We start from the raw sequence: 12,061 nt of genomic DNA, 5'->3' as shown, positions 1-12,061 counted from the left end.
TAAAACAAATCTAGCTAATTGTTCCTACCAAGCATACAAAATATTTGAAAATGACTGGCTTATCGTATTATACTGTAATAAATGCAAATAACTTTTGTTATTTTATCAAAAGGAGAACACCACAATAAAACCAATTTGAAAAATTTAATGAAGAGGGCACTGAATTCAGCTTGAGATCTACTTTAGATATATACAACTAACTAGATTTCAATCAATCCAACAATGTAAATGATAAGAGAATTTTGAGCTGGCTCATAATCCACCAGTGTAAATTTATAAAAGGTAAAAAGAAAACCGTGTGAATTTCGTTTCGCGAAAAGAAAACTAATGTATAAATTACCGATATAACTAGAGCTATCAAAAAAATTATAGTTTGTAATTCGATTGACTTTGATTCAAAAAATTTATAGTTCGCAATTAATTCAATTAAAAATTAGTTTGTTCTGAAACAAATCAAACCATTTCGATTTGAATCTTATTCAAACTCAAACTCAAAATGAGATAAATTCAATTCGACAGTCCTACTTGAGTTTGGATAGATAAATATTTAATTTTGAAATGTAAATGAGAAAATATCTAATCGATGATGGGTATATATCTAAATTTATGAGATAAATTCGATTCGACAGTCCTACTTGAGTTTGGATAGATAAATATTTAATTTTGAAATGTAAATGAGAAAATATCTAATCGATGATGGGTATATATCTAAATTTCTCTTTGTTTCAGTCCTCCTGCGGGAATTGAGGCAGAACTGTTCTTCATCAGGCCATCGTTTCTTCCTGTCCAAACTGAGAGAGAGACCATGCCTTTTCTTCTCCAGGACTACCTACGAGGAATCCCCTCCCCTTCCCTGCCTCACCCTCCGTCTCTCTCCTCCCTTCCACCTCTTTCCTCCCTTTCCCCTCCACTCCTCTCTTCTCTCTCTTTACACCTCATCTCCTCCCCTCCAATTCCTTCCCCTTCCCTCTCCTCTCTTCTTTCCTCCATCTCCTCCCTCCTCTCACTCCCCTCCCCTCCTCCTTTCCCTTCTCACCTTTCTCTCCTTCTCGGTTCCATTTCGCTTCACACCTCTTCTGCCTACCCCCACCTTATCTCGCTTTTCCAAAACCACCTCTCCGTTATAGCCTCTACTTCCAACTTCCTACCTGAAGCTTTAGCGGGTCTCGGATACGCTCTCTCGCGGCTCCCTCCTCGTTCCCCTTATTTCTCCCGGATTCTCTTCTTTTTGTTCACAATTTGGCGTGATACTGCAATCTCCCCGGTAGAAAATGGGATCATGGTTTTCAAGCTGGTCGATTGGTTGGTCTCCAGTTTTATTGCCTCCGGCTCTGTTGAAAATATCAGAGTTTTTAGTTCAGAAATTACTAATCTCGAGAAGTGTAGTGAGAAGAGATACTCGGAATTTGCCGTTGTGATGGCTTGTTGTGGCACTTTACGTGCATTGAAGATTGGTTCTTCAAGATATAAGTTTGAATTTGACCCAAAAATCAAGGATTCTGTTGAAATTGCAATTGGCGTTTTTGCCCAAAATGCTGTTTTAGGCTATGGAAATGGTGATATGAGTCTCCTTGTCAAATGTATCGCATTAGGTTTGGTGCGATGCGGTCAAATTGGGTTTAATCCATACATTGTTAAATCCCTTTGCATAGCTTTGACAGATGAGGTTTTCCCTCTGAAATCGTTGATCCAATCTTCGCTTCAAAACTCAAATGAGGATTTTATCACCAAATTAAAACAGCACATGGAAGGGGTATTATTCAAAGAAGCTGGTGCAGTAACAGGAGTACTATGCAATCAGTACTCCATATCTGATGAACCAACCAAAGAATTTGTAGAAACTCTAATTTGGGACTACTCACATGAACTATATTCAAGCCTTAGATATGCAATTTTGGTTCATAAAGGAAAGAACAATGGTTTATTGTTGAATGAATTGGAGAGAATAGCTGAAGCAGCTTTTCTAATGGTGGTGGTAATTGCAAATGAGGTGTCAAAGAGTAGACTAAACCCTAGGCCAGGAGGTGGGACCAAGCCGGAAGTTTCCGTTAGAATGCTTGAGGCGTTTTCTTGCGTTGAGTATTTAAGGCGGGTCAGGCTACCAGAGTATACTGACCCTGTGCGCCGAGCTGTGCTTACTATTCAAAATGATGTGGCTTTTTCTTTCAACTTTCTCAGTTCTTTGCCTTCATATGATGAATTGACTGAAAATAGAGGTCAGATGTTATTTTGATTCAGTTAGTAACCATAACAGATATAAGTACGGTGCCCATTTGTACTGATAGCAGTTTTATATCTGATCCTATATGAGAATAAATTGTGTCTGAATAATCCAAGCATTGGTTTGTTACAGCACTGATATTGCGCTGTAGTGGTGGTGATATCTGGTTAGGACCATACCTAGGGGTGTGAACTGGCACAAAATGGGTCTGGTGGAAGCATTTCATGCCCTTACCTGTCAAGTTAACAAAAAAAATCTTTATCCTTACCGTACCCATTAAGCTAACGGAAAAAAAAACTTACCCATCCTTGTCTTATCGAATGCAGTACGGGTTGGGTAAACGGATAAAAGGTGTCACTTAATAGATATGTATGGGCCATGAATAAAACTATATCATATCATGCATTTTCCCCATCGATATATATAATTTATTTCTAATAATTTTGTATCAGGTAACGGGTACGACAGTCTTTGCCCATATCCTTACTCGTTATGCTATTTTTTTTTTACCCATACCCGCACTCAATAAGCTAACGAGAAAAACTTAACCTTACCTGTCTTATAGAATAGGATATGGGTCGGGTAAACAGATAAAAGGGTACCATTGACACCCCTACCCGTACCGTACCCGTACATCCAAATCAGTCAGTTCCACGATTAAACACCAAATTGGAAATCAAGAAAAATGCAAAAAAGATGTTAAAACAAGTACTTGTACAATACTGAACAACTGCCGGGTTAGAACAATTTGTAGTTAGTTTGCCATCTTTAACATCTTTTTCCCTTTTCTATGGTAATAACTATGAAGATTTGCAAGATCAAGGAGGAGATCTGTATCATTGGTCCAAAGATGATGTTCAAACAGCCCGTGTATTATTTTACCTTCGGGTCATACCAACTTTTGTCAGCATCATACCTGCTTCTCTGTTTGCCAAAAAGGTTGCTTCCACCATGTTCTTGTATCCTTTTTTTCCTTCTTATGGAACTTTGTTAATATTTCATTTTCTAATTTCCTTGTACATTTAACCTAGATAGAATGCTTATGATTCTCAAGTGTCTTCTTATATTTTGATTGTGAACTTCTTAGCGTCATGTCTAGGTTTTTAAACATTGGGATGCTGTTCCTTCTGAAATATTACATGATTATAATTTCAGTCCTTAAAATTATATGCATCGTGATTTTGATCGGAAAGAAGTACTTTAGTTTGACATTGGTCTCTAGAAAGTTACTTATGTAATGCGAGATCTGAGTGTTAGGTCAATTATGGACAATATAAACAAACATAAAAAGTATTTTTTTTTGTGGGTATAAGCTGTAGGAAATAAAAGAATGTATTGATAGCCTCCATGTGGGAGGTTGCAAGTTGAGACCCGGATGGGGGATCCCTTGTCGATATTAAATAGTCGGGTGACTTTACCTCCAACCTTTACTCTAAAAGAATGTATTGATAGAATGGGAAGTTTTCAAATTTAAGGGATTAAAATGGAGAACTGCGAGTTAATCTTGTGCATTGCAATTTGTTTTTGCCCCCTTAACATAAAACTATATTGTAGATACATGCACCATCCTAATGAAAAGGTAGCTCGTGCATCACATTCCGTGCTGGTTTCTTTCATATCTTCTTCTAACCAAATAGATGATGAAGAAAGGCTTAGTTTGAAAGAGCACTTGGCATTCTACTATATACAGAGAGCTTTAGAGGTATGTGATTAATAGTTTCATTTAATTTTTTTTTTCCTTATTTCTTCTCTTTGAATTAATGGATCTCAAATTTCATTGTGGTTGATTTAATTTGTTTTTATTTCCTTTTTTGTTTCTATATTACCTTTAGTTGCTGGATAACTTCATCGATATTCTTAAAAACTCAAAAATTATTATTTATATGTACCCTCTATTGATCAAATTCAGACATATCCCAGATATGAAATGACAGCAAATATCAATGGCACCTTTCCCTCGTGATCTTTTGCAAATATTAAAACTAGTACTCCTTATCCTTGATTTATGTTGGCTGTGGGGGGTTAATTTGGCATTTTAAGAAAATGGGATGTGGGAAGCGAAAGTGTTTGCCAACTGTGAAACCAGTACATAGGGGTATCAAAATTAAAAAAGTAAAAAGTTGGAGATATGTTGTGTTTATAAAATTTGGTGTATATTAAATTTGGACCAATTTGAAAATCGTTTTTGGTCACCAATTTAATTTTTCAAACTGCTCAATGACACAATCAACATTGTAGAGAACTTAACTGTAATTTGACTTCTTTTATTTTGGTGGGTAAATTTTTTCAGAGGTCACTGAACTTATAGTAGAATCCACTTTTAGTCACTTAACTTTTTAAATTTCTGTTTTAGTCACTAAACTTTGATGTTTGTCCATATTTAGTCACTCCGTCAAAATTTCTGTTCTCTTTCTTCTCTTCAGTCATCGCCAAAATTTATGTTGTCTCCCTTCCCTTCAGTCATCTGTTTGTTCTTTGTTAGACTGTCATAAAAAAAAAATAGCAAAAGAAAGAACTCTAAATCCAGTTACTCCTATCTCTAATGATTTGCCCTGTGAGGTTTTTTCTCTCTCCAGAAATGGTAAAATCCACTCCAAAGGTGGGGCTACTACCTTTCTCTCACTAATTTCATGCTTATTTTTATATGCTACAATTAATTGATTCCAATCAGGTTTCGGACTAGTGTTTCTCCTGTAATGCATAGAAAAATTTCGCATCACTGATGAACTAGTAGCATAGTATGAGATTTTGAAGAGGAGAGTGAAGTTCTGATTGGAGAAACATTAAAATGCGATTCACTAATCGCTCTCTACGTATTTGTTTCTTTTACAGAATACAATTGAACTTATTTTTATAAACAAATTGTGATTTGCATCGAGATGGTTTTACTATAGAGATGTAGGGGTACAACACATATTAATTGCTTTTTGTACTACACGATATGGTTGTATGAAATTATGCTTATATAAACTTGGGTTGTGCACATGTATTATGTATGTTGGTGTTTATTGCTTGCTTCATTCTAAATTTATTCTCTTCTGTTGGATTGAGAGAGACTCCAGAATAGAAATAAATGACGAAAGATCACAGAAATTTTGACGGGGTGACTAAATATGGATAAACATCAAAGTTTAGTGACCAAAAACAGATAATTAGAAGTTCAGCGACTAAAAGTAGATTGTAGTATATCAATTCAGAGACTTTTAAAATTTGCTGTCAATATAATCCCCTTCTGTTTTGTGGTGTGTGCATGTAGTTTATGTTTCTAGGTTCTTTTGTTATCAGATTTTGGAGGTCTTGCTGGGCACATATAAAATTGCAATTTTTTTTCTGGTTTCACTAGAATTGTTTGTTGAGCCCAAACCACAACATATGGTCAATACCCATAAAAAATAATGAGTGAGGCTATGGTACTATGCATACCGCGTATTGGTTTGTACTGTGGATCAATATTTATGTTTTCAAACTTCAAACAGTCAATCTGAACCATTCAACCTGATCTCCGTATGGAAATGTACTTGTAGATCAAATTTTACATTTTTTAGAATCGTTTTGCTATTTTTTTTAGATAGGTAGAAAATCACTTGATCCAAATCTTCTAGACCATTCAAAAGTAGTGATTTTTTACATATCTAAACAAATAGTAAAAAAATTCTAAAAAATGAAAAATTTAGTATGCTGTTAAATTTTAATATGGAGATCATGTTGAACAATTTAGATTGACTGCTTGGACTTTGAAAATGAAGCTATTGATTCATAGTACGGAACAATCGGTGCTATGCATAGTATCATAGACTCAATCAAATATATTCTTAAATAGTTGATGGATGTGAAATATGCTTCTTTGTATAGGCTTACCCAGGGGTGACTCCATTTGAAGGCCTAGCCTCTGGTGTAGTAGCACTAGTCCGAAACCTTCCAGCTGGAAGCCCAGGTACTTATCATTGTGTACATAGTCTCGTCTCCAAGGCCAAGAGCCTCTCTGACGAGGCAACAGCGAGGAGTCCAAGCTTGTGGAAATCTTGGGAAGAAAGCTCAGAGCCATGTAAGAAAGTTGTGGATCTGTTGCTACGCCTTGTCTCTCTAGTCGATATTCAGGTAATAGTAGTTGGTCTGCTAACTGGCTTGATAAAAACAAAACCAAAACCTTTTAAGAATAGAGTAGGGTTAAAATGCCCCATTGTTTTCATGCCTAAGATACTTATCTCTGTTTTCCAAACTGTTCAACATGATCTCCATATTAAAATGTGCTTGGAAACCAAATTTTATATATACTTTTTCTAATTGTTTTACTATTGTTTAGATAGGATGTGCAAAATCACTATTTTTCTCAGAAGACTCCGGACCATCCTAAAACAGTGATTTTTGTACCTATCTAAAAAAATAGTAATAAAAAATCCAAAAATAAAAATTTTTATATAGTAATAAAAAAATCCAAAAATAAAAAATTTTATCTCCAAGCTTGTTTTAATAAGAAGATCAAGTTGAGAAGTTCAGATCGACTGTTTTGACTCTGAAAATGGAGATAGGGATGTGAGCCATGATTGGGGCACGAAAACAATGAGGCATTTTAATCCTACTCTTAAGAATAAGGTATTGAACAAAAGGCAGTATCTCAAATGCCAAAAACATTCATAGAGTAATTATACATAACAAAAAGGGTGTATCAAATAGGGAAAAAAGAAACTTTTGCCTAAAAAGGGTAGATTGGTTCTGGTCTTGGCAATAATATTGAGGCAAAATTCAGGGCTTACAAGTTACATCAGGTTCAATGACTCTTACAAAACCACCAAATCATCTTGTTCCTGTATAATCTTAAATTAACATCCCATATCGATATAAACTTTTGCAAAACAGGTTTTACCCTATCTGCTACGGGAGTTAGCGGGATTGGTATCACAGTTGCCAAAGGATGGCCAGGATGCCTTGTTAGGAGAGATGTATGCACATGTGGCAGAATCTGACGATGTCACGAGAAAGCCGGTGCTTGTGTCATGTCTTCAATCTCTATCTTACTTGAGCTATCAACCGGTTTCAAATCCTGTAGCTGTCAGTTGCCTCTAAGAAGTTATTTGGAACTTTGAGCAACTTATGTGGCTTCCAAAGATTTGAATAAAGCCCGTATGTGTACATGAAAAGAATTTATTTCCCATTTCAGCCCCTCCATATTTGTTTTGAAGGGTTACATTAATTATTATATTCAGAGATAAAAGGGAAAGAGAGGTGCTACGAGTATTCCCTACATTTTCACTGTAATATTCGAAATTTTTTATTTGTAACTTTATGCAATTAGACCAGCTGCAGACTGCTTTAAACAAAGCAGTCGATTTGTATTAGTGTTCTGTCATATACAAATATTCATGCAATTGGTTTAAATCCAGGGGCTAAATAAATAGAATGAAAACTTCAGACCACAAGGCATGTTTATTTCTCCTTTTTAACTTAAAATTGTTAATATTTAGTACTGCTTATCTTGCTTGGTTTGTAAATTGCAACTGCTAAGTGGGCTATTTATAAAATGCTTATCTTTCAGTGTTCAGTTAACTGTGAGAAACTACTGCTGAAGTATGAGATCCGTATCAGAATTGGATGCAGGCATGTTGTGTACCAGGAACTGTTGGTGCAATTGGATGTTGGATTCTGTTAAACAAACTCAAATAATGTGCACATAAAACAAATAATGTGCATGGGATAACCGATGCATAGGAAAGTCTTTGCTAATTTCCTATTGTTACATGTATAGATTTATGTAAATTGTGTAATTTGAATTATTTTTGTGCGTGTAAACTATTGGTGTTTGATTTAAGGCTTGCCATTTGCCAAGTTGCCTTGCAATGAGGATATCCTTGCAAGTGGTGACTGTGTTTCTTAGTTCTGCTCTAGAAATGCATCACATAGTAACGGTAGGAAAAAGAGGGGCGATGATTGAAAAACTCGAAAGATAAAATAAAATAAAAATAGCTCAGAAAATAGTAAGAAAAACAGCAGTTTTCTGGTTTCAACCTCTTCATTAAGTGCCAGAGGTACAGCTGAATTTTAATTTGAATCATCCAATTATAATCCACATGAATATTATAGAGACCCCATAAATTCCAACTTGAACTGGATTGGTCGAATAATAATCAAACAGTCCATATTCAAAATCAAAATTAGAATTATCAGGTAATGCGGACTAAAGGTGAGGTCCACAACTGGTACGGTAAATGAGTGTACCGAAACTGGTTTGCATAAGAGGGGTGATAATTTAGTCGAGTAGAACTAGGGTGTTCTTAATCTCACCAAGCCCTTTGGTGAGTTTAACTCCAAAATTTGTAGGATTGATTTCAAACAATAAATTCAAATCGTTGAAACCAATCTACTTTATGAGGTCCTTGAGGCATTTTCTTCCTTTTGATAGTACATTAATTAGGCAAGTTTTGATGCAAGGCTTCTTGGCAGCATAGACTTCCTCATTTCACCCACTCCATATAGCCCACAGCATACATGAAAAACTTGCAAATTGATTGCTGATCTGACAAGTGCTGTAACATATCCCTTGTGCTATTGATTGATGAGTTTCATATTATTACATATGCATTTAGTAATATTGTTAAAATAGTTGTTTTAAGATTAGTGTAGAAGTTATTTATATAATTTAACAGTAATATAGATCAAAAAATCTTAATATCATCAAATACTTCAATAAGCTCCTCATGAATTTAGCCATATTACAATATTACAATTTACTTTATGCATTATTCGATGTAAGGTTAAATCAATATTATAGATTTAGATTTCAATTTTTTTTTTCCCTTTTTCTTTCTTCTTTTTTTTTGATAAGAGGCATTTTACTGCCCGTTTCATTAGAAACAAAGTCAACTATTACAGATTCTAAACAACCCAACAAAACATCACAAAAAGGTAAATTTTCACGCACCCATGATACAACGGATAAATTTCATCATACACACATTCTCATGCCAGTTTGGGAAGACAGAGAGATCAGAAACCAATTTTTCAATATAAGGAATAAACAATTAACATTTTAGAGCTTGAGCTCTAGATCAATTTCATCAGACGCATTATTATCTTCTTGCACTTCTCTATTCATCATCTCCGATCGTGACGCTGCACCTAATTCTTGTCTCTGAACGCTTTCAGCAAAATAATTTCTTTCCTCAATGACACTGACATGGCCTTCTTTCGTACTGGTAACCATATTTGGTACAGAAATGCCAGGGGCATCAAGCGCCGCCATCTCTTCACCATCATTTGAACTGACCATCAGCCGATCTCCCCTGGCTGCCATGTCAACCATAACTTCTAATAGTTTAGTCTCGACTACCTTTAGCTCCTCTAAAGAGAGTTTTTCCACATCAGACCCCCATATGCTCTCTCCCAGTCCGTCAATCTTCTCTTTGAGGGACATCTTCTTTGCCTTCTCAGACCCCCATATGCTCTCTCCCAGTCCGTCAATCTTCTCTTCGAGGGACTTCTCCTTTGCCTTCTCAGCAACAAGCACTGCATCGAGTTCGGACAGTTGCATGGTGACATCTGGGAGCGAATAGGGTTGCGACGTGTGACCCGACACCGGTGGTTTAGAGATGTATTGATCGAGGAAGGAAGGAGTGTTGGAGGGGGGGTGTATAAAAGAATAGGCTCTCCCGTCCTCAGAGAAGACAATTACAGCGATCCGAACCCCACAGAGAACAGAGAGCTCAGATGCCTTTTTGAACAAACCTTTGTGTCTTTTGTTGAAGCAATCCTGCAAGAGCAAGTGCATTTGATTAAGAAACAGATTACTTTTATATTATCATTATTCAATATTATAATTAACATGGTAAATACTTAGAATTCACAAAATTAAGAATGAATAGCACACCAAGAAAAGCAAGAAACTCTTTAATAGTACAGTTTCTTTTTTTTTGGTTCGTATTCTCTTTTCATTCAGAACTCTGATAGAGGGAACAGGCAAAGCAAATCAAAACAAAAGAAAACATAGACAGAACTCTGGAAAAAATCTTAATTTTTAACCAAAATTTCAGAGTCTAATTGACAAAATCTAATTAACATGTAGAATTAAGAAGACTAGAAATTTCGAAGAGGCATTTTGTCGAATACCCGGCGAGCACTATCACCCTCAATGCACTCAATGGGGATCTTGCAGTGAGTGTTCTGCTTCCTCTTGGATCCAACTAGCGTAGCCCCCCTGCTGCTTGTACTCGCGACCATGGCCTCGTTACTCGCCATTTCTGTGGGAATCCGTGTGCTGAACCGATCTTGGCGTGATCTATTTGTTTCTTTCGTTAGTATCAGAAGATTGAGAAAAGGAGAAAGAGAGATGATGATGGTCGATGGGGGAGGTTATATATATTACCCTTAAATATGGAAAGTATCCGTTGAAACTTGAAAGGTTTGCTGAATTCGATCCGTATCCTCCCAGGTACCTGATTCAGCTCAATTTAAATGGACGGTCCAGATTTACTCTCAGCGGGTTCTTTCTCGGGATGGCGCAGGGGGCAGTATTATTTGTGCTTTGAGATGAGTGCCAAGTTAAAAAGAACAATTTTGGGCCGTCCAATTCAACTGTACTCAGTCCGGTAACCTGAGAGTAGTGTATTAATCTCGGGCAGGGCATGGGCGGGCCGGGTATACCTGGGCAGGGGCACGGGTACTGCGGGTATCTCGGGTATTTTTTTCAAAAACCGTGCCTTACCCGTCCTATACCCGTGCCCGCGGTACCCTTGAGGGGTAGGGCGGTCCGGGTGGGTCCGTTTTTTTTTTCTTTTTTTTTCTTTTTTTTCCGTTTTTTTTTTTTCCGTTTTTTTTCCTGTTATTTTTTTTTCTGTTTTTGTTTTTTTTTTTACTTTAAAACAATAAAATATAAATAAAAAATATAAATAAAAAAACAGAAATTAAAAAACAGAAATTAAAACAGAATTTTAAAAACAGAAATTAAAAACAGAATTTTAAAAACAAAAATAAAAACAGAATTTTAAAAACAGAAAAAAAAAAAAAATTATGTCCCATCCGGTCAGTCCGGTTCGGTCCGGGTGGGTCCGGCCGGTCGGGTCCGGATGGGACTTGAACCGGTTTGGGGGGGAAATTTGAATTTGGATCGGTATAAGGGTACGGGTATGGGTACAGGTAAGGGTAGACGAGTACCCGGGTAGGGTAAAGTCGAGTACGGGTAAGGTCGGATACGGATATGGTCGAGTATGAGTCCAAAAAACCCCGTTCGGTCCGGTTTTTGCCCCTACCCGCGTACCCGACCCATACCCGGGCTCGGGCACGGATACCCCCGGGCACGGGCAGGCAGGGTAGGGTATATCCAACCCGGGTATTATTAATACACTACCTGAGAGGATGTGAATTCTCTCAAGCGAACCAGCTTTCCTAGATGAGTTTCTCGAACCTTTCCGACCAGGGGAGAGCATTCAGCTTTCCTAAATTAGATAATCATGAAATTGGGCCCAAACTGTATATGGGCCTTTTTATGTTACTGGTTGTTGAGGCCCAAAAAATGGACTGGTACGGTGGCACCCTTGATAAAAATGGGAATTTCTGTTAATCACGAATCAGAATCTGAAAATGTTCATACTCCATCCAAAATTAAAATATTAAGCTAAAACGTTTTAACTTGAAAGTTGAATTAAAAAATGGAACAAGTGATTTCAAATTAAATGAATGCAATTTAAGTATGACACACCTACTCACCCAATTGTATCCAGCTGGTTGTGTAGAACCCTGTTCATGTGCTTGCTTGCTTTAAGTAAAACCTGGAAGCTTTCGGATTATCGGCCCGGCACGAATCTTGACTCATCGAGGTTCAGGTTCCTCCTCGCAGATCATTTGCATGTA

At 36.7% G+C, this 12,061-nt stretch overlaps 1 protein-coding gene across 1 annotated transcript; it reads left to right on the top strand.

Moving 5' to 3' along the window:
• The first annotated feature begins 737 nt into the window (after positions 1–737).
• LOC144572441 (obscurin-like protein) lies at positions 738–7,638 on the top strand. The gene is made up of 5 exons (XM_078322025.1): positions 738–2,216; positions 3,030–3,180; positions 3,776–3,923; positions 6,074–6,319; positions 7,079–7,638. The coding sequence occupies exons 1-5, from the start codon at positions 806–808 to the stop codon at positions 7,283–7,285; spliced, it is 2,163 nt and encodes a 720-aa protein (XP_078178151.1). The 5' UTR covers positions 738–805; the 3' UTR covers positions 7,286–7,638.
• Positions 7,639–12,061: the final 4,423 nt, after the last annotated feature.

The sequence above is a fragment of the Carex rostrata genome, chromosome 20 (assembly GCF_964058835.1).
Source record: "Carex rostrata chromosome 20, lpCarRost1.2, whole genome shotgun sequence".
NCBI lineage: Eukaryota > Viridiplantae > Streptophyta > Magnoliopsida > Poales > Cyperaceae > Carex > Carex rostrata.
This window is presented reverse-complemented; position numbering and strand designations above follow the sequence as displayed.